Source organism: Metopolophium dirhodum, chromosome 6 (assembly GCF_019925205.1).
Source record: "Metopolophium dirhodum isolate CAU chromosome 6, ASM1992520v1, whole genome shotgun sequence".
NCBI classification, from domain to species: Eukaryota; Metazoa; Arthropoda; class Insecta; order Hemiptera; family Aphididae; genus Metopolophium; species Metopolophium dirhodum.
Window position 1 is genome coordinate 6,984,138 of NC_083565.1, and position 25,088 is coordinate 7,009,225.

Consider the following 25,088-nt stretch of genomic DNA (forward strand, 5'->3'; position numbering starts at 1 on the left):
TTTTAATCGTAAATAATTCCGTTTTAGACTTTATGATTATCATATTATAATCTATACACTTTATCATAGTAAAACAACGTTGTGCTAAACAACAGCGTTATGTAGGTAACTATCATATTCAAGTTTCCGATCCCATATAAAAACATTAGATGTAAACATCCATGAGAAGTTTTTCAATTTTAATTGGCCAAAATTGAGCTGCTATGGATTGTTTTCAGTTTCGTTTGTTTTCAAACACACTTTGTTATTACTATATATCCCACTATCTAAACGTACAAACGGAATAACATTAATACAAACAATTAATTATTTATTTATTATTACTTATGTAATTTGTCTTAAACCAATTAGTAAAGTATAACAGATCAATCCCTTCTACCATTGAATAATTCATTAATTATTTAAAATTGTTAAATATACTTTTGTCTTTAATACCATAGTTTTATATATTTTGTTTTACATTTTATACAATTAAAGGAATGTCCTGTGGGCTGAGGTTTTCGGCGATACAAATTACAGAATTTGAACAAAATTATAGTTTTTAAGTTATTAAACTGTATGTAGTTACTCATATAAAATATGAAATATATACAATGTAATCTAGTACTTATTGTACTTAGACGTTTTTGAAAAATTATTATGAATTTTATCATAGTATTGAATTTTGATCAGATGCCTCAAAATTAAAAAAAAAAAACCATCTGCGTTATGTTAAGTAAAAAAAAACCAGCCAAGTGCGAGTCGGACTCGCACACGAAGGGTTCCGTACCATCATCTATAAACATGTTGGCCACACTGCTTATATTAAATATTCTAGGATTTTTAGTATTTGTTGTTATAGCGGCAACAGAAATTTTATTTTCTATTCTTTTTTTATTCTCTCTTATGATCTTATTACTTATAATATTATTACCTATATGTTCCTTCAATTTATAGCATTACGTAATGCATCAATATTGTAAAATGTAATGTAACGTCCAATGGCTACAGATGTCGCTGATAGTATATTTAATAAAAAAAAAAAATACATAATCTGTGAAAATGTCAACTTTCTAACTTTCATGGTTCATGAGATACAGCCTGGTGACGAACGGACGGACAGCGGAGCCTTATAGTAATAGGGTCCCGTTTTACCGTACCAACCCTAAAAATGATGGTTCTTGTTTGTAAAAAAAAAGTTTACATCGCCACAGCAGGTCATGGTATTTAATTAATTAATAAAATATAATATTCAAATGTAAATACAAAAAATAATTTAAATAAAATATATAGGTAGGTAGTAATTATTTATTATGATCTGAACGAAAATCAACCAAATATTACAAATTATTATTGTTTGCAAGATTTGTCTGGAGGAGTATGATTTCTTCTCGATAACTAATTAGAACCATCCAAGAATATAGTGTTAATACTGTAAAACAGAAATATATTATTTTTGTATTTTATAAATGTAATACTATTTATTATTTATGCTTACGTAAATACAGCAATGACACTATTATTGATACAATCATATACCCTTCGTTATTGTGTGCTATAGGCGTTTCAATACATTTTTTAAGCACTAATTTTACTTCATTGGTTTTGATATCAGACCGATTTTCATATTTATCAAACATCGGTACTGTTGTATGATGTGAAATTTTAGCAGTAGTTACAAGTTGTATTTTTTCCGTGTTTTTCTTAATTTTTATCCTATCATCAAACATTTGCGGTTTGTTCTTTTTTTCATATAGGGATTGATTATTATATTTTGATGAATTTTGAAAAACCTTATTACATTCTTCCTGTTTTTTATGCCAAGGGTTGCTTAATAGCCATATCACATCTGGACATCTATTCTCAAGACATATAGCCCTATAAAAATAAACTGTATTTTTAGTACTATCGAAAACCCAACGATAACTAAAACCGTTTTACTTAACTGTGCGTCTATATACGAATAGATAACCAATTTCAGCCATATTATTATATAAATTGTCCACATAATAGTTGCTGCGGTAATCCCGTTCTGCGATTCCTATAGATTTCAGTGCATTTATTACATTTCTATAAACAGTTAAAACATTTAAACATTTACTTCGTATGCACCATAAAAAGATATTAACCAAATCACGATCATATAACCAATAAACAGGAACATAACAATCCAGGTTACTATAAACATAATAGTAATGATAGAAATTACTGTAATATTTAATTTATCATCACTACCGGCATATTATTATTTATTTATATAGCTGGATAAAATAATTATACAAATATATATATTTTTATAACTTAAATCAAATAATAATTTTAATATTTCGTACGTGGCGCTTCCGTGTCGAGTGCCAATGAGTTCACTAATAAAACACATATAGCCAGCGTCTGAAAACATTGAATTGAGACATTATTAAATTACGCAGTTACAATTTCTTAAAAACTTCTTGTTTCTCACGATAAATAGTGAACTCAATAAAATTGTGCCAGTTTGAAGTGTTAATATTCCGAATATGTGTTTGAAATACAACATTTTTTTTTTAAATTAATATTTGTTGAGTTGTTGTTTGAATAAGATTGCGTATTTGGCTGTTATTAAATAATACTATGTTGTAATTGAATCATATTCAAAGGAGGATGTTCACAGAGTTTTAATAAATATAATATAAATAAAATAAGTTTTATTTTTTTTTTATAAACTATCAAATATAATATATAACTTAAATATCTGCAACAGAATATTGTAAAATAAATCAAAAAAAGTAAATTTTATTGACAAATTAGTCCTAGGTGGTTACCATTGCAACACGGTCGTACTTATTTAATTCTTCCTGACAGCAACACAATATAACCATACAGTATAAATTCAAAAAAATGTGTTCGCAGCTACAATCCTCTTTGAAACGACACATTGACACTCATCTTAAACCATTATTAAGATTGGCCGCGTAGTATTGATCAAACAACATTTAACTTGACGTAATACTCATGTATAAATAATATTACAATAATCCATTGATATAGTTTACATGAAAAATATTATATTAACATAATTATTTTTTTTTTTTTTTTGGTAAGCTGTTTTTACTAACGTTTTTATACAAAATATTTTATTACGTCAAAGCAATATTTTATATTTGAAATATGTAACTAAATATATTTAACCTATAACCTAAAATAAATAACCCCAATGTTTATGTTTTCAAATATTATAAATATTTCGATACGAAAATTGAATAGCAAAAAAATTATTAATAATAATATTGTGTCCTTATTATATATTTATAAAAAAAACCTACGTGATCCAATACATATTTTGCTAAATAATGTAGGTTACTTGAATACCTACTTAATAATAAAAATAAATGTTTAACTAAAGTACGTTTTTTGTAAATATTCAATACTGCAAAAAATACATAGGTACAAGTTTATAAGTTTAATTTTAAAGGTTATATACATAATATGTGTATTAGTGCACTCCAAAGTGTCCCTAAAGACCTAAACAGACCACAGTCACATTTCAATGTAATTTACTTTTGTCGTATAGTGACATTATATAGCATTAGTTGTATGTTATATTATTTACTTGTTCAAGGGACTTGGTCGTTACCCGTTTGGTTTGCCATACCCTATAACTACCTAGATATTTGTTTATTTTTTATATCTATCTATTATGATATCTCCTTATTTCGAACATAGTTCCGAGTTGTGTACGGTAGGTATATTTAATTAATTTTGAAAAAAATTATTGTATAAAATAAGGTATTCATTTTCTCTGTTAATATAGTTAGTATCAGGGAGGTACAAAAGTCTAAAAGGTCGTGTATAAAAGATGTTGTTCCTAAAAATAATTTAAGGGAAAATATTATTATAATATATTTGAGGTATTCCAAATTTAGATTATCCTTAGAACGCGTTTTAAATTTTTTTTTATGCTTCGCATTGTCACTTTAATTCCTAAGAAGACGTCCGACGTGGCACCCGGATGTGTTGTCTCCGTCTTACAAGTGTCTAACATACCAAATGTTACGCTCAGCAGATCATGTTTAGCTACTTTAGTTTCAAAATTAGAGTGAATTGACCTTTTTTAAAATTTAGAGGTAAGATTATTATCCAGGCAATCTCATAGGCTTTTTATTATGTTTTAATTTTAAAGCCAGTTATGAGTTTTTAAAATTATAAATTGTTTGTATATCTTAGTTCATGGTAGCGAGCGATATGTGTATCTACGATTCTATGAACAACGAACTCAATTAAGTTTTTATGTAAAAGGGACGTAGTGAGTGTGTAAAATAAACTGATAACTGATAAGTAAATTAGAAGAGACATCTCTCTCTTGAATATTAAAGACGCCACCGCCTCGCATGTTTTCTTGTCGAACCCTCTTATAGTCTTTTGTAATAGTGATGCGTCACTGAGTGATGCAATTTCTACAACTTTTAATTGGGATATATGACGCTGGTGCGTAGGCGTGTGTGTCTTTTTGGTGTGAATTTATTTGTGTGATTCTATACCCACCTCGTAAGGGTCGTGTAATGATGTTAACTATTCTGTATTTTTATGTTATCATACTAAGGACATTGTTTTAAAATATTGTTATATACTACATTTACAGAAACACGATATACCTAATATAATATTATCTCATTATAGTTTTATTTAGTTATACGTTTATTAACACATATATTAAAGTTGTGTATACACCAGTTATAGAGTTTAAATTTGATACTAATGCACAAAAGTCATTATACAAACTTCAACTATTCATCATTCCTCAAAAACATGGGACATTTGAACCGTATAATACTTCAAACTTACTAATAACATAATGCATTATATTTATATTATAGGTACATTAAACACCGTATGAACTGATAGCACATGCAGGCCCCAAGATACCGTTAACGGTTAAAACTCGATTTTCGTTTCAATACAATTAGATACATGTACTTATGTATGTGCATTCGTCTATAGTTAATCATTCGCGTAATATTACTACTTGGTACTTTCGTACAACAGGTATCTACCTACCATAAGTGCCTCTCTGTAGGTACCATTTAGAACATGGCACGTTGTCGTCGACGTATGCAGTGTAAATCCGTATCAAGTTACGAGAAAATAAACGAAGGTTGTGTTACGGATGTCAGAAATCGGTTAAACGACTCGGAAATCGGAGATAAAGTACGTATCCAATGGGCATGGCGTATACTGTAGCTCTATGAAATAAATTGAGTAATCGCCAGATCGATCGGTTGACAGAGAGAAAGAGAGAGAAAGATAGAGTGGGCGAGAGAGAGAGAGAACGAGTTTCCGGTTCGATTGCCAACGCGGAGGTTTATTTTTGTAAGTCTTTTTCCGACTATGTATATGCATTATTGGTAGGTACCTACTGCAGTAGGTTTCTTACATGAGAATTTGACGATGAATATTTGGACAACGAACGCATTTTTCGGTGATATGTTAAATGCGTGCTGTGAGGTACACCGTTGAATAGCATTATATGATGAACATACCACAGCAATGACTCGATACAATTTTCGAATATTATTATTCAGTTTGTAGGTTGGTGTTTGTGACGTTCGAGTACACGTGTACTACAGTAGTTTTGTAAAATAATATACACACACATAATAATAATATAATGTAATAATTTACCCATACGCACTATAATGTGGTTGAGTGTCTGATCATAACTCATAGTACAGTCATGTCTATCCAACTACTGCATGTCTGCATTACACTGATATGTATATATATATATTATATAACTTAACATATTTATTATTATTATTATTATATATGTGAGCGGATACAAAGGTGAATTCCGTACGGAAGTGAATTTCAATAAAAAATAGTAAACCCTTTTAACGAAATGGAAACCCTCGGTACGGCGCTGCCCGACCCATCCAAATACATATTATATATGCGTTATGTACATATCGTATATGTATATAGTCATACCTACATAATAGGTACATATAGATATAAATACATACGAACTCCATATATTATAACCTATTTCGAAACTATTCTTTCGGTAACAAACTAACAACACAATATATCTTATACCCTGCGATTGAATTTAAAACGTAACCATACCCCGTGTTCGCGCCATGTAAATTGTAAAGCTACGTGTACGTGTGCGTGTGTGCGCTTACGTAAATAATAATAGTAATATTATGTACTGCAGTCGATTTATTACTTACCACCGCGAGTTCCGCTCGCCAGACCGTATTTCGATGGGTCTCGCGTAAATTCGCACATTTAACTGCATGTATACCCACATTGTTACGACGATTACCCATACCCACCCAATCACCGTACCATTTCGCGTCTATGTCCACGACGCAGCCGAACAATAATTGTTATGCATTAGCATCATCATATTCTCGTAGTATATTTTATAATAATATTACTATGATAGCGCGGAAAAGTCGTCCGATAGGTGCGGATGAGCTGCGTTTCGCCGTCGGTTTTTTTTGTTCGCAATATTTCACCGCTCTACTTTTTTCTTTTCAAACTCCAGCCCTCGTCGGGCCTCGTTCATCTCTTGATCGCCCTTGACGTGCAGACGTGTTATTCAAACACGACACAATACAATATTATAATATACCATAGTAGGCAATACGCGTCTTATTTTCGTTCGATTTCATTTTTATTTTTATTTTTGTTCGTAAAGCGTAGAATGCTAATCTTTGCACGACAGCCGAGACTTTGAGCGCGATAGTTTTTTTTCTTATGAATATTATACAATATAATAACATAGGTACTATATTATGATGTGTAAATCTTTTCACTTGTCCTAAGCCACGACGACTGCGTTCTCTGATTACGATGATACATTAGTATAATATATTACGCGAGTAGCATTATATTATTATTTCTCGACACGTAGTGCAGAGATCCGCGCATGAACTCTGTATTTTGTTTTCAGTGTCAGGTTCTTGAATTTATGACATAAGACGAACGAGTATACTTGAGCCCTTTGGGGTGGGTGGTAATTGTTTTCAAAAATATCAACTCGAAACAACAACATACGTGTGACGAACTAGCGGCGACACTACATCGGGTATACTTAGACCGTGCGAAAACGCTTTCTGACCAGCACGCGAGTTAGTCTCACACTGCGGTAAACTGTAAGGAAGCCATCGAGTTTTTTTCTTTTGATCGACGAAATATTATAATACAAAATTATATAATTATCACATAATTAATAATGACTATATCGTTATATCGGATCATAAACGTTCGAACGCATAACGACGTAGACAAAGCAATATATTTTATGTGCCAAAACTGAACGATACGATGATGATGACATCGACTCATAAATTGAATATTACAACTCGCCCTGCGTATGATTTACGCACACTTTGGCGGGCGGATTGCAGCTTTATCGTTGCCTGCGAGCCGAAATAATAATATTATTATATTATTGTTATGTTCGTTGGCCGTTTCGCGTTACGAACGAGCCGTTAAATTCCGCACATTTCTGTAGAGCACGTGTCGTAGAACACTAAAAATTAATTAACAATCGCACATCCTCTATACCGTGTTCGCACTCAAAACGATCGAAAGTGATATTATCGCACTGGCTGCAGTTGTATATAGGTATATACACGCTTAATATGCAAACATAGTCAAACTGTGGCGTTTGTAAAATCACCCACCTGCCTCACACTGTATAGAACTCGTAAACGGGTGTGAGTACTGTAAATATTATTTGTGACGTTTATACGGTTTAATTTATACGACGTGCTCTTGACGTATGCTGTACATATTATATTTAGTATAAAATATATGAATCGGTCAGTCGACGGGGGGTTTTTTTCCACAATAATTTACATTATGTGTGTAATATATTATATTATCATTGTTTTCAACGCGTTTTATACGACTATGTAGCACGCAATAAATTACCATGCGGTTAAAATATTGCTCAGGTTAAGTGGTATTAGGTAGGTACCTATAGTTACTCGTACAGTCGAACGATGTTGACAGAGCGTTGTGTTGACGAAATAAACAAAATACGAACTCGTCAAACGATATTATAGACATAGATATAGCTATATAATTATAATACGCAATTATGAATTAAAATTATTAGTCATTAGCGTGTATCCTCTTCTACGATTCGCATTTTTGTGTAACTATACGTAATAAGTAGGCATAGGTAGTTTCTCTTTATCACCAATCACTACGCTTTACGTTTTACTTTAAAACGTAATTGGTAGGTACCTATATCTACATCTTTAAATTGATATACTTAATATTGCTGGATGTTACATAATATTATAAATACCATAGGCATATCAGTCATTTTGCCTAAATGCCTAGGCAAACAGTCAAAGAATTGAATTTTTATGTAATTTAACTAAATTACTAGGCATTTAACTAAATGATTATTTCAAATCAGACAAATAATGAAACTGAAACGTTTTGTATTATTTTAAAAATGTAACTATATTTTCTATTAATTATTTATTGCTATTTTATGCAAAAAAAACTTTACATTATTTATTAATAATATGTAAAATATGTATACGCATATGAAATATTATGCATTTCGTGTCCATCGATACGAGTATAAAAAATTGATAAAAAGTTTATATTATTTTTACAAATTTTTGTTAATTTTTAGTCATTACTTGTTCTTACATGTTATTGTTTGGTGGAATTTTCTGGAAAATTAAAACTTTTTTTTAAAACAAGAACACCGACTGATTTGATATTGCTGCTTTTCTGCTTGACAGTGACATTTAACAAAACGTTGTCCGTTGAAAATTGATAAGTTAGTTACGGCCCACGGATTCACGTTTGTCTTTTTGTACTTTGCTGTCTTCTAGACCAATATTTGAAACTAGTTGAAGTTCTTCTCTGGAACACCAATTTTGTGTTATACCAACAACTGCTGTGCCAACTTGGTAAACGCCGTTCCGAATGTCTATCACTAACCCATTTATTATATACAGATCCGTAATTAATAAATATTTGGATTGTTGTTCGAGGGACTCAACTTTATCCCTTCCGCCATGACCAGTTGCTTTATGACTTTCTTCGATTTTTTCAAAATAATTTTCACAAGGTATAACATAAATAATATTTTCAACTGTAGTTTTTGGTTTAAAAATATGTTTAACATTTCCTACTTCAATGAGATCGTATTCACGACATAAATAATATTGGTGTTGAGTTTTAGTTTTACCTGTATTCAATTTTGCATCATTAATTTCGTTTAGAGCTTTGTCGTAGTCTATTCCTGAGTCCACGGTTTTTTTTCATTTTGGTCGTCATAAATTAATATCAATTTTTCATAAAATAATTCACTGTGTGACATTATGTTATATTTCAAAATTAAAATAAAAACAATAAAAATTTAAAATATAAAAAAAAATGTTTAATATGTCACAATATTATACATTCAATCAATCACGTACACAGTACAAACGATATACGTATTATACATGTACTAAACTAAATTATTGTACAATTAAATTGCATCTTCTGTATCTTTTTCCGAAAACATTTTTCAGAAAATATTACAGTAAGTATTTTACATTATGGTTTATTTTTATTCATTTATTATTATTTTATACCCTGTAATTATAAATTACATGATATGTTTGGGGATAACAATAACACGAGTTAAAAAACCCATTAACCACAGTTAATTTATTTTTAGGTATCAAGCGGAACAGCACATTTAGGGCCGTTCATACAATGTCCGGTAAAGTGTCGGTTAACGCTAACCGACTGATAACAGATTTTATTACAGTCAGAATTCGGCCGGTTAAGTGCAGTCTGTTAACTTTAACCGGACATTCTAAGAACGGCCCTTAGTATGTTAAATATATATACAGGGTGATTCACCATACATGCTCTTTCCCATTTTAAATTCTGAACAGAGAGATGAATTTACATTGGTTAATTTTTGTATTTGATGTCACATATAAGAAGATCAGTAAAAAGGTTCAACTACAACTTTGAAAATGGTTTCTAGTAACAAATTGGATCTAGTTGATTCTTTAAAAGGACAAGACGTACAAAATACACAGTAGTTTTCAAAATAATAGGAAAAACTATTTAAATACAAAAATAAAGATTTTTGAATTTTTTCTAGTTTTTTTTCTAAAAATGGTGACAAACATTTTTTTTAAACTCGGTCAAAATGCTTGAAAATATAGTACTTTGATGAAGCCATTCGCCATTTCCACTATTGCTTGGACACTTTTTTTAATGAATTTGTACTCATTCAAATTTAAATATTTAAAAATTTGGTCCTTAAATATACTTAAAAATCCGAAAATTAGAATTTTGATAAATTTTTTATTAAAGGAGAAATAGAGGTGAATCACCCTGTGTATTTTACAATTATTATAATATATCAATGCTTATGATATGCATTATGCATATCATGAATTCATGACAAAGCTATTGAATACAATAAAGTCATATACTTAATTCATTGAGAAACTATGATCACTTAATGGAAGTACGGAGCAAAATATGTTATCTTTTGTAACGCATTATAAATATATTTCGTTTAGTAAAGACTCTTTTTAGAATCATTTTATAAATTCTTAATTCAAATATTAGTGAATGTGCGTTCGCATAGATATGCTCTATAATTTGAATTTAAAATGTACCTATTTGGTATTTGGGACCAAATGTGTACTGCAAGTACCAACATAAGCACAATCCATATCATAAAAATTCAAATGTTTATAGGAAATTTAACGCGTTTCTTGCGGAAGAAAGATGACACTTACACAGTTAACCAACAAGAAACAACGATCCGTTAAATTATGATAATTAATTGATTATTTAAGAGAGAGCATAGTTGCATAATATGGAATAAAACACCACTATAAAACAAACATGAGTGTTGTATTATACATTGGAAAATAACACAATAATGTACGCTAGGAAAAGCGTCTTTAAAAGAAAGCCATTGTGGTCGGGTGCAAAACGGGGTCGCCGACACTCGCAGTTTTTCAGGCGACTCGAATACGAAAACCAGACATGCGGTCTTGTCGTCGTAATTTACGCGTCGCGTTTCGTTGCCGTTGTGGGTGATAAGAAAATACTCGGTGGGTACAAAAAGAGTCCGTGTCAAATTGTGTAGGTACCTTCTTCTACCGTAAACATACGAATTATGTTCCGGAACACAAAGTTGAAGGGAGTCCAACAAAACCGGTAAAATGTTTATCTATACAATTATAAGATGTATAAGGTTTGGTATCGATTTGAATTGCAAAGTATCACAAATAACGATCGAAGACTATTTTACGCAAAGGTACCTATATTAATTATTTTTCTCTTCTCATAAACTGTTTTGGTTCGCCAAATGTCAAACACTTAAGTCACGGCTCACGGCTCCGTCTACACCTTTAGCCTTTAGGTACTGCGTTTAAACTATACCTTCGAAAACTACGCCCATTATACATTTTTCTTTTTAGAACTATTTTGTTACTATATAGTTAGTCATAGTTGGAAACACGTAGTATTACGATTTATTCTCTTTATCGGGACCGAACGTCGACTTTACAAACATATTAGATACAACCATAATTATATAATCTATAATACACGAAAGAATCCAAAATCAAACATTTAAGCAATAAAAAGGATAGCTGGATTGCTAATGACATCGAACATGTTATGTTATTGATTATAGCCTTAAATAACACACATTTTATTTATTATAATAATTGTAATAAATTTTAGTTAAAAATTTAAAAATAAAACTGGTTAACAAATAATATTGGTATTTGGTTGGAAATTCACGTTTGTCTTACAAAAAAAGTTAGTACATGCGCAGTGGCGAACTGGCAAAGGCGGAAATCGATTAAAATTTCAGACGACCAGCGTGCCAATTCAATTGACGTCGACTGTAGCTATAACTCTAATCCTCTTATAAAAATAGTCTCATCTCGAGATGAATTCCAGGTAACCCACCAAGAGGCAATAAGACGCCCGCAAAGGAACTGTTCCAGTGACCTGCAAACTCGCTTCCTAAAATTTAAGCAAATCCAGGCCAATTCACCTCTGTGTCTTGAATAACATTTTTGCATTATATCACTTTCTGCTTGTTCTATATCTATATCTATATTATTTTATGTATTACGGTACAGATGGTAAACGTTCTGTTTTTATTGACAGTAAAAAAAAAAAACTCTTGGTAGATCTGCGCGTGCAGCGTGTGCTCGTTTTTTTTTTTATTACGACTGTTGAATTCTGTTTACCTCGAATTGACATTTTATGCACGCACTGTACCTACTATTTAAATTTTTTTTTATCGTTCGATTCCTGTTTTCTTCTAAACACGTCTGTCGTCCGCGTACCAAACTAATACCTATACGCACACGTATTTAAATGTTCTAATATACGTATTTATAACTATAAGCCCATCGCTCCTGTAATACTAATCGAGAGACACGATATCAATGCGTAATCTGTTTTAGATCATTTGGTCTATGATTCTGTTTCAAAATACTACATTATCCTATAGGTATTGTTGTCACCGCACAATACAATGTACTTAATCATATCGTATTATAGCTACTTCCTACATTCACGTTTTCACTGAAATTATTCTGTCAAACAATTAGTATGCAAATCCATTTATTACCACCAGCTATTGCCGAACTTTGCAGTTCTATTAACAAACTTCACAATTATAGTTATTGTTTAAATATAGATTTTAATATAATTTAATTATAACTATAATGTTTATTAAAAATTAAAATATGTAATTTCATTTCATACAAAATTTATTTAGGTACGCTATGAGTTTATTAAAAAAAATAAAATAGTAGGTAATAAGAATTTCGTAATATTTATGATACGATAGAAAATGGAAAATTAAGTAAATAAATAATAATAAGAGCTATAATGTAAACAGTATAAAAAAATGCACCTACTTTTTTTAATAATATTATTGATTTTTGAGGAAATTTTCTTTTCATATCACATCATATAACAGTATACAGTGTACTGTTGTTGCTTGAATAAATGCAAGTTCAATGCGCAGACTAAAAGGGTTAAGAATTTTAAAATTATCAAAAAATGTGTATTTCAGTATTCCCTATCCTAACCTCCTTGAAAATCTCATTTCAATCTGACGTCACTGAACAGAAATATTTCGTGATACCATTTGAGTGAAACACACTACTGTCTTGTTCTGAAATTGTATAGCTCATAATGAGCCTCGCCACTAAAATTGAAAATGTTCCATAACCTCGTTTAAAATAATATAATTATGTAAATAAATAATAAGCGTAGTTTAAAAATGTCCGCTGAACACGCTCAAGTAAAAAATAGTGTTCTACTTCATGAGGATCCCAAATAACAGAGCCCTATCGGGGTGTTTGTCTGACAAAATATAATAATCCAAACTCAGCAGAGACACGCTTAACGAACCCGAGGGTCTTGAAATTATTATATGAAATGCTGTCGATGGGGTATGCAGAATTCATAGTTGTACTAAACACGAAACCCAAATAAGTCACAGATTTATCTAGAAAAAATATATTTGTTCCATTAATATTATAGCCAAACCAGATAGGACTCTTATGATGGGTGGAATTCGTGTAGAACTGTGTTATTTAGAAATAAGTATTGACTATTTGATTTTTGAAAGACTAGGTACCTAGTTTGTTGGCTCATGAGACAAGGTATTTTAAATCGATTTGTGATTTATGACAATCATTTAATGAATTTACACGAGAAAATAATTTCACGTCGTCAGTGAAAGCCAGACGATAAACATATTATATACATGATTAATAATTTTTAACAAAATAGAAAACAGCAAAGGAAAAATGCTGAGGAACTTTAAGGTGCACCGGATGTATAGTATATAGGTACATATTATATTTTATATTTTTAAAACTGCATGATTTTAATTTTAAACACAATCTGTTATATTTTTTTGTGTTGAAATTTTTATATTATAATCATTGTGTATTTTCTGACCATTCAACTTAATTTAACCTAACCTAACCATTTAACCTAATCTAACCTAACCTAACCTATGTGAGTATGCATATCTGTTAACCCTTTGGCAGGTGCAAATTGTTTGAAATTAATTTTTATTTTATCAAAATCTGTGGAGTGCCTAGATCTGACGCTAAAAATATACTTCTAATTTTGAAAAAGTTTTGAAGTTAGCTTATTATAATTGTACATATTTTAGAATTGTATGTTGGAGTAATTTATAACAATAATTATATAATTGCAACAAACCCTATGATAATAATGTAAAATATTTATTTACAAATCAATAATATGTTTTTATTTTGGAGTTATCAATTAAAAAAATTCTTTTATAAATTATAATACGTACCTATATTGGCATGACGATGACGTGCATATTGAAGAGTGTATACATTTTTATCACACCATTAATATTAAATTTTTTTCGTTTGATTTATGATACAATTATATTGATGTGGTTGTTCGAGCTATAAAATAAAATGAATATTGATATATTATAAAAACATTTGATACTTTATGTACTAACATGGTTCCTTCTACTTATCTACTATCGTTATATACATAATACACGTCATAAACTGTATAAACTCATATTATATTTACAAAGGGTTAAACATGGGTTTTGAATAATGTTTGGTTTTGATGAAGCTATGAAGGGAATATTATGTCTGTTGACTTCTTGTCTGATATCGTGTTATTTTTACCAAAAATAATATAATGATGGAACAAAACAATTTTGATTGCAAGTCCGAGATTTTATTTTTATTATTTTTCTAATTTCTTTGTATTTTTTAGATTCTGAGCGGAGCAAGGAAGCTAGTGGTTTTACAATTGTGTTTATTTTTTTTTTTTTATTGTTTTATCCTGTATACGAAATTTTTACCAGAAGGAACGATTCAATTTCAACATATAGTACTTTATCTTTCAGCAAATTGGATCAAAATGGTACTTTAGAAAGGTCATTTTTCGATTTTCTCTATACTTGTTTAATGCCACGGGAAAAACCACCAAAAAATTACAAAAAACCGCTAAAAATGGGATTTTAATTTCTTACGCTATGTGTATCACCATAGAAACGAATAAAAAATAATAATATTATAATATTAATTCAACTTACAGGATATAATAAATAATAACAATATAAAATATCCAGACTGACGGACCGTCTCCTCTTAGAATCGTTTTTCTTATACAACTACATTATATCATTGAATTCAAGTTTAATACAATCCATTATATATTGGCCCACTTGTAACCAACTGTACAGCAGAAAATTTGAAAATAAATTTAAAATATTGAACGACTTTGCATAACTGGAGACGTTTTCAATGTTACAAAAACTAAGGAAATACTAAAATACATAAAATACATAAATGATTGTTATCAATATTCTATATTGAATAAACCGAATAAAGAACATTATCCAGCTAAAACGATGACTAACTTAAATCCGTTTAAGAAATTTAAGTCCAACCATTCCAAGACCCAATACTTCGTATACCTATTTAAACTGACTTATATTAAAATCGATTATAATGTCAGTACCGACTACCGACACGTACGCCGTGTCTGGCAGAAGTAAAACAATTATCATGTCACCGCGAACGGTTACGATGTTGGTGCTCGAAAAGTAATAATAATAATATGGCACCCGACACAATAATGATTCAACTCGTTCTCGGCTGCAGAACGACTGTAGTGCGTGTTAATCAATTATTAATAATTATTAACGTTGTACGAGAGAGCGGTATCAAGATGACGGCCATCGGAGCTACGCACAAAATCACATAATATAACTAAATTATCCAAAAATTCAAGATTCATTATCCTAATAACAGCGAAATAAAATATAACATCAACCAGTTGGGCGATTCCGACGAGCGGCATAAAACGTTTATTGTCCTCATTAGATACCGAACACGTCCGAGGGATTACTCGCATAGTATTAATTTCATACATTTAACGACGTGGCGCCGTCGGTTATCGACGTACCTGACGAATTTTTGGATAAGAATATTGTGCAACGCGAGATTATCGCTCTGCATTTATGCATTTAATATTGTATTTAATAATAATAATAATATATTGTAATGGCACCGAAATGGCAGAACACTAAATAGTCTATAGATATCATAGCTATTATGGTGGGGTCCCGCGGGACGTATAATATATTTATCGTCGGGATGTATCTTTAGGTGGGTGTACGTATGCATAATGTATAACAATATGTATATGTGTAGAGACCACCCTACGTTTTTGTCGTATACTCGTATACAAATTAGGGATACAGGACTAATTGGATCCGCGGGACAAGAATAATTATCAAAAGTATATAGCTAATGGAATTTCCGAATTCCCGTTTAATCATCAAAAACGAACATTAGGTATCGACGTATTGTAGACGCCAAAGCTACATAATATAATATTATATTATACACCATATATACGTGTGTTTGCGTGTGTATGTGCAGCGTTTCTATACTTTTTTATTTCGAAAATTCTACAACATTCTGTACACGTGTGCGGTGTGCCATGTGCCGGTGTACCGTGTGGTACAATGAGTATAAGTGATTACATTTTTATTCATTTATTTTCCGAATAGCAATATGGCACCGGGACGGTGAAAATGTGAGGTCTCCAGGTATGAGTTTAAGAGGACGTCAAAATCGCATATTATGTTTTCTCAGTCTTACAAATCAACTCCCCGTGTAGAACATAGCAAAAACCGTTTTTCACGGGACAATTTTACTAACTATCTGTATTTATAGTAGAATTACAAAAGTCCACAACGCTAAGGAAGAACTTTATCTGTGTCGTAATGTTTTAATTTTCTTTTTTATAGCACTAACTCGCAATAGTTTTTAATAATTAGATGAAAAAAAACCTTATGTTCTCAAACTGATGTTATCCAAATACTAAAAACACTACGACACTGGTAAATTTCTTCCCTGTGCGTTGTGGAACTTTGGTAATTCTTCTATAATTATACAGAAGAGAATCCAGCGTAAAACAGTTTTTGCTATATTGTAGGTAGGTACATTAATTGTAAGACGGGGACAAGACATGCGGGTGTGACGTCCTCTTAACGTTTTTTTCTTTTTTTTGGACATTAAATTATCCGACAAACTGTATTTTACATTATTAATAGGTATCTTTAAAAAACTATTTATTCATATTATTTAATTATTTAACCATATGATAGTAAAAACTAAATTTAAAATAATATTACCTATACAATTTTTTCTCAAATCAAATAAAAAAATATTGTGTTCGATTTCATTTTTATTTGATTTAATTAAATTTAAATAATTATTTATTATTGTCATTATATCTTTATGATTTTATAATCTCGTGGTTTTAGTCAATTCTGAGCGACCATGTTATATGTTAGGTAAGGTTAATGATGAGTGCTCAATATTATGAAATCCCTAACTTGTTAAGATTTTTTTATTGTCGAAAAGCCTATGGCCCATCCTTAATAATGTTTGAACACGTATAAATGTATTTACACAGCACAGAAACTCAATAAAAAATTCATTTTTTTAATAATTATTGTTTTATGAATAGAAGTCTCATTAAAATTGTATGGCTATTATGTAAAAAAATAACCATGATCTTAAAAATAATGCAATGAAAAGTAAATTCAAGAATACCAGAATTATACTTGATTCACTTATTTCTAATGTCATATTATCATTCATCATTTATTAATCATTTCATCATTGCATACAAATATCGTTACAAGTAAGTTAAAGTTTAAAAAAATTTTATATCATGGACAAATAAGAACAATTTTGAAAAAATAAGTGAGTATTCAGATTTTACAGCCGACATAAATAATATTCAACCTATTATAGTATGCCGTCAATAAACATGCTACAATCTTAAACAGGAACAATTATAATATTTAAATAATTAATGCATGATTTGAATATTTGGCATGCTTCACTGTCTTTATTACGATAATTTAACACGTATTAACAGGGCCCTACTTTGGTGGGGCTAGGGAAGCTGCGACCCTAGGCCCTGACATATAGGGTCCTCTCATATATTACTGTAATACAGCCATGTACGTTTTATTTATCAATAGTCGATATCCATCAAATAATTACTTATCGAGTTATGACTTATGGTATAGGTAATTTATTTTTAATCTTCAAAAATAAACTCAATATAAAAAAGCTATATAGGAAAAAAATTGAATTTACAATTTAAGTTAAGGAGCCCCACCAAAAAATTGACCCCGGGCCCCAAAATTCCTTAGCAGAGTAGTTCTGTGTATCGAACCAAATTTTGAGTTTTAGTAATATAATACTATAATAGTACCTACATACGAATGAATCAAAATAATTTTTAAATTTTTAAATACAAATAAGATGTTGAAATGATTATTTAATTGAAAAAAAAACAATTACCGCTGGTTAGTTGTAATACGATAATATAAAAACTGACATGGGCGCCCGCAGAGGGGTGCCAAGGGGGCCATTGCCCCCGTGGAAATTTTTAACTGCATATACTTTAATATCAATATCGCTATAACTAATATTAGATTATAAATAGTTTTTATCTTGCCCCGGGTGGGATTTTATCCTGCAGGCGCACTTGAAAACTGAAATTATTATTCAATGTGTATATGTATAATAGTATGTTATATACTTATCAAGTATTATAATTATACAATGACTAAGGAAAACTTTATATAAAATGACTTATACGGTATATGACAGTTGACAATAGAAATAAAAAACAATGACATAAATTAAGTTTGATTACGGAAGTATGCTCAATACGGCGAGGAGACGATAAAGCTGTATTAAGAATAAATACATTCTGTGTTTAAACGTTATTGTATTTCAACGTATTCGATTTGGCAGACAAAAAACGATGGTAAGGATTAAAGCAATGCCCAGCTGAACAGAAATAATTAAATAACTTACAAATAATTACGTTTAACTGTTTAAGCGTTATTTTTTAACCATTGTATTTTTGAAGTCATTATATCATTGGTAAATGTTTTTCCTGAGTTTTTAAAATATGAATTGATGCCTGCAATTGGTAGAAATGTTTCTGGACAGAAATCAAACGACTGATTGAACGATAAGTTAAACTAATATTATTGGTGGTGTTTTCGCGATAAAAATTGATCCTAATAGTCGCCTTTGCGGGGAGTAGACATTTTACATTAACTAAACGTTTAGGCCTTATTACCGCACAATTCGTTTTGATCGATTTCAACTTGAGTCCACTGTAAATCTCTCGTCTACAATAATACCATAATATTATATACCCCGACAGTCTATACCTACGTGTTTAAGCCATATTTATTTTTAAAATTATCGGAACCAGGTACACGCGTAACGGAGGCCGGAATTATTGTGGAGCCTGGGGAATAAACCAATGTTTATTGTACAGCTGGTAATTGTGATGAACAATATTGTAATAGCGCTTAGTGTGCCTGTACATACTTCATCAAACCAATGCGTAGTGTCATTTACAATATTGTTACCTATTTATTATTATTTCGAATCTAATCATTGTTATCAAAAGTAATATCGTTCTCCGTCGAATCAGTTTTCTCTCACGTCAATAATTTAAATGGTCTCAATCATGACGTCTCATTTAAATAATACAATGATACCGAGTTCGTACACCCCATGACGACGACGCTACATGACTTGGAAATGATGAACCGCCGGTTATTGCATCGTCTATATAATAGGTACTTGGTAATCACTAATCCGAAGTATATAGTTATGTAAATGGTAAAAAATCAAGGTTGTTGAGAAATCCTTTTTTTTTTTGAAGTCAATGAAACATATTTTACCTACCACCAATATTATATACATTATATATAATACTAAACATTTCTCAACAATTATTTAATGTTGCAATTAATTTTTTTGGTTTACGTGTGGAAATATTTTATCATAAATACATGTAAAACATAATTTACTTTGTCATTAATCGTTTACTCGTGTGTTTTAAGTGCACTGTACGATTGTACTATATATAGGTAAGTAACAAAGATAAGACACATTTCATCCATTTATAAGGCTCCTTAATGTCTCGCATCTCGAAAAATAGTTATTGTTCTTTTAAAAATTATGGGTACTTTAATATCATACACTTATATTTTACACTAAAAGAAATAAAATAAAACTACACGAAGGAGTGGGAATGAAAATATTATAACAAGCACAATATCATCATGAATTACAAAAATTATGAACAGCGTAAAAATAATATATAAAGGTAGCAATGCGATTGTAAAACAAAAAAATATTTAATCCCTCTTTAACTTCTAGTGTTAGTTTTAGTTGTATGTTCCGTAGTATATTGACTTTCACATTGTCCGTACTAAAAAAAAAATGGGAATATTGTCCGATTCCATTTTAACGTTACTATTTTTTTTTTTTTTAGTACGCTTTGGTAAGTAATTTATTTAAGAAACATGCAGCACTACTCGACGATGATCTACATGAAACCTCATAAAAAAATACACAGACAAATACATATTAAAATAATTTCTATATGTGGCTCACTGATATACATTTTATATGATTTCCCAGATAGATATTGTATAATTTAATAAAATTGACCTAATGGGTTTCTCAAAAATGTCTCTCAGAGTAGTATATATAATATCAAGTTGAATTCGGTTTTATTTTTTAATAAACGGTGAATGATTTGCATTGTTAGGAACAGATAACAAAAAAATCATCTGGATAAAGATAAAGATAACAACACTAAAATGTATCTAAGATACAGATAAAAGATAAAAATATTTTATCTAGATAATTATCTAAATATTTAAATAACAGATAATTTTAGAAATTAAAATTAAAACAACTAATTAAAAAAATATACATATGTCATATACCGTCATGTAAGTACACAAAATAATACACACACAAGAGAATCCATGGCTAACGGCCGTTCTTGCCGGGCGGGTGGTGGGGTCACCGGCCCACTTTTCGTGTCACGTACTATTATTAATTAACAACATTGAAAATATATTTACGAGTATCGTATATTTGTGTATACGAAATAATTGTTATTATTATTATACGTCATGTGCAATTAAAATTGGTTTAGAGATTGTTTATAGTCTATAGATTTTAGATTTATAATATAAAACATAAAACCCGAAATACATAAATAGCATCTCATGTATTGCTCATCAGACTTATTGTTATTAATTTCAGACGCATTGCAAATATGGAAAGAATATACGACTGGTTTATCTTTATTTCTCAATGAATAATATTATATTCTATGGAATTTTGTTTGGGACGGCGGTGGTTATAACGTCTTGCCATCTGTTCTTCTGTTTTTTTTTTTTGTATTATTCGTATTTTAATTATAGTTTAAAAATATTTATAAAATTCTGGGAATTTGACATATTTGTTGCGACAGTAATATAGGCTAATATAGGCTAATTACATAAATTAGTTAGTATATTATATTATATATTATTAACCGAATACAGAATATTAATTACTAATAAGTAATAAGTACTAAATAGGGATAATTTATAGTCTTTTCAGAATAACGTCATATATTTTTAGCCCTGGATGTTATTTTTTACGTACAAGTTGTGCCTCAGATAATGAGAATAAAAATGAAACATTTTCGAACAGATCTAGCTAATTTTTACCAAAAAATTTATCTTGTAAATTTATCTAGATAAGTTAAATTTGTATCTAAAATAAATACTTAGATAACTTATATTTATTTATTTAGATAAGATAAAAGATAAAAAAAATAACTAGCTGGATAATTTATCTAGATAAGTCCTAACACTGATTATTTGTATATTTTATACTAATATATTATATATACTACCTATATAATATTTTAATATGAAAATATGAAATGCTCGTTAGTGTATCTATGGTTATGAAAATCATGAATTTTATTACTGAGCCGTTGAAAGATATTATAATATGTAATCACATCTTTGCAGAAGTTTGTGCCCATTTCTATTGGTTTTAGATTTAATCGTCAGCAGAATATTTAGCATCCACAATACTGACAACGACTAACAGACAAATCACAGAAGTTGCAAATATTTGTTCAAGTGTATGGTTTTTATGTTGTTTATTTTGTTCGACAAACGATAGCAACATATATTATACCCTTATTTTTCTTGTGCTTGTTGTTGGGCATATTCGTATCCGAGTACACGTTTTATTTTTAAATTAAATTCCAAGTTTGTCGCATGAAAGTTAACTATTTATTTTACACAGCATACAGTGGAGTACGACTTACGCCGTTTAGTAACAAAAACAAAAAAGTTGATTTTCGATGGTCGATTTATATATATATATTTAGGTATCAAGATATGCGTTTATATCGCTGTGGAAAATCGAACACGCATGTTCGAGCAAAGACGTGAGAACAATACGAATGACAGTTTTGTGTAATAATAATATATTTTATACACTTCTATTATAGTTCTATATAGTCTCTGTATAATATGTAGTATGTAGGTATATTGAGTTTTTTTTTACATCCTATGATTATGTTATAATATTATACAGTGGATTTTAAAAATGCAACGCAATAATAATATTATTATAGGGACCACGTTTCATTTTTAAAGTTATTTGTCCATAATATTATTATCTTTATTTCGTGGTATGGCCATAGTATTATCAATGTATTATATCTATATTGTTTTGAGTTTCAAACCCATCAGGTTTCTATATTATTATTTTATACTCTGAGATAAGCGTTCCGAATATTTAATTTTCGTACTTATTTTATAATAAACATCGTATTGTTTTTTTTTTCATAATTCATTACGAGGGAAGAGCCATGTATTGTTTATGTATACGTTGTCATAATTAACAGGACGAAGAGTCATATATACTCATATGAAGCCTCAAAAGCATCTCTGGCAAATTATCAAAAATGAAAAATAAACTTGTAATATGACCAACTTTACGATCTTCATGTGTCATTATTGCTATAATAAATAGTAATGTACAGAAACAGTCAATTAAACCTCAGTCGTTATCATTTATTTTTTTTCGTATCACTGTATAATTGTATTTGTGAATTTTAATTAGCTAAACAACGTCGCGTAACGCAATTACGAGCACCCCACCAACTGCACGGGTCGTAATCGCGATAGCCGACGTTTGTTTTATATTACTAATTCTTTTCGTTTTTTTTTTGCCTGCATTCAAACGCACGCATAACGATAAACGAACAAAACGTCTTTTTTTTTTGTTGCGTATGTTTTTGTCTTTTTTTATTATTTTTTCTTTATGTATTCACCAACAAACCCATGGAGTAGTCACTGAGAAAACTTTTTCCCGCTGGGCGATCGCTACCGGGCAATGCTGAGGTGGTCGGTCACAACAGACATAAACCTAATCTATTATAATAGTAAAATTAACAATTATATGTAACCATACTCATTATATTTTCTGCCCATAATATGACACGGTATCATTATTAGGCCGGTATTACTGTTATTTTTTACCATTATTATTCTTATTCCCAAAATCACATTGTAATCGTTATTATATGTGTCAATGCTCACACCTCAACGATCCGACGTATCGGGATGACAAGAGACAAGAGCGCATTGTCGGCTAAGCGTTCCAGCTATAATGTTATTATTATAATCGACGTTTACGTCTTGTTGTGTCATCGACCTATGAATAGGTACTTATTATAGTTAATATATATTCATTGTATGAACTGATGCGACTGAGTGATAAGATAAGAAAACATGATAATATAATGATATCATTTGTTTTTATTTATCACTGTATAAATCACGTTTTATAAAATATATTATGTTCCTATACTCTTCCTCATCCTCCTCTTAAAAAATCCTGTGACCAAATAAATAAAAAAAAAGGTACATACAAAATCCCTAGTGCCGGATTGCTACGTCGACTCGGCCTACGGTGACGATCTTGCCTGCAACTGGGAGGTCGGCTGCTGGACGTACATATTCGTGTATCGAATGTGTCAATATGTCACAAACTAGTTAACATTAATAATATTACTCTAATATAATCTTTAATTCTATTGTATTTTATTTTAGTAAGTTGTGTATGGGTAATATCCACAAACTCGATCACACTTAACATATTTTTAAAATTTTTACTTGCGTTGAGCATGATTTACAAATGCCAACTTTTGAAACGAAATGTTGTGCTTATGTTACAGAATTTTTGCCATACAACCTTGGCTTTCTCTTCCTACGCCACTCTGAAGGGTAGCAATTTTTATTGTGTGACCTGCGTGTCTGCGTCTTAAATTGTTTTCTAAAATAAGTTATTCAACTTTCCATTTGCAAACTCTTACGAGCGGGAGAGAAGCCGTTTCCGTGCTAAAATCATTATTATCGCAGTGCACTTATGGTATACAATATACAATATATAACTAATATATAGTTTACATGACGATATACACGTCGTAAAGATAATACGCACACTTGCTTGTTTGCTCGTCATCAGCGTGAAGTCTGCTCAAACAGTTTTGACTATTTTCATTTCAATAGTTGAAATATAAAAATAATAAACCCGACTAGCCCTATAACATCATAATATTATGTAATAGTGCCATACGCTATACTCAACTGAAGTTAGTTAAAACATTTTTTTTGTTTGTTTAAGAGCAGTAATTTATTTTCAAAATACTTTTTTTTTTACATAGATATCTTACTATATAAACGTGTATACATATACTGTATAATAATAATATGGGTAGAGTTCATACCTATTGATCTTCTTACAATATTGCGTGTAAGATAATTCATATGTAAATTATATAATATGGAAAAGTAACGGTGATTTAACTGTACATCATAAAGAACATTATTATTGCATAAGTAGTGTAGGTACACGGGATTTGTTAACAATATTATATTTACCAACCGAAAACTAAATACACAGTTGTTGGAGGATTTCACAATTTAAACAAATACACAGTTTTAATGTATATTACAAGATTATAGTAATAAAGTCATATTGTTTCATTATAATTAGAAACCGAAAACATCGGTATTTGGTCTACCTATAGAGAATTATTTATTTGATAAAGGTACTATTTTTTTTAGTTTGGTTTACGTCGCAATATTTTAT

The 25,088-nt window shown here is 30.1% G+C and overlaps 2 protein-coding genes across 7 annotated transcripts in view; both read right to left on the reverse strand.

Annotated features, from left to right (window-relative positions):
* LOC132946797 (neuropeptide CCHamide-1 receptor-like) overlaps positions 1–25,088 on the reverse strand; it is a 188,643-nt gene that overhangs the window by 91,615 nt on the left and 71,940 nt on the right. The window contains exon 3 of one of the 6 annotated variants that reach the window (XM_061016879.1): positions 14,330–14,447. The exons of the other annotated variants lie outside the window; for them this stretch is intronic. The gene's annotated coding sequence lies outside the window, so the exon portion shown is untranslated. The remainder of the gene's footprint in view (positions 1–14,329; positions 14,448–25,088) is intronic. 6 annotated transcript variants of the gene reach the window in all.
* LOC132947223 (uncharacterized) lies at positions 495–2,780 on the reverse strand. The gene is made up of 6 exons (XM_061017464.1): positions 2,441–2,780; positions 2,313–2,370; positions 2,081–2,157; positions 1,926–2,020; positions 1,478–1,857; positions 495–1,411 (listed from the first exon to the last, which is right to left on the reverse strand). The coding sequence occupies exons 1-6, from the start codon at positions 2,513–2,515 to the stop codon at positions 1,320–1,322; spliced, it is 777 nt and encodes a 258-aa protein (XP_060873447.1). The 5' UTR covers positions 2,516–2,780; the 3' UTR covers positions 495–1,319.

Bases quoted from the DNA above. Each gene is read 5' to 3' on its own strand.
- LOC132947223 (XM_061017464.1), bottom strand. From the start codon at position 2,515: ATGTTGTATTTCAAACACATATTCGGAATATTAACACTTCAAACTGGC. The intron at 2,158-2,312 runs GTACGAAATATT...TTATGTTTATAG, and splicing joins ACTCGACACGGAAGCGCCAC to TAACCTGGATTGTTATGTTC. The intron at 1,858-1,925 runs GTTAAGTAAAAC...TTATTTTTATAG, and splicing joins TATTCGTATATAGACGCACA to GGCTATATGTCTTGAGAATA.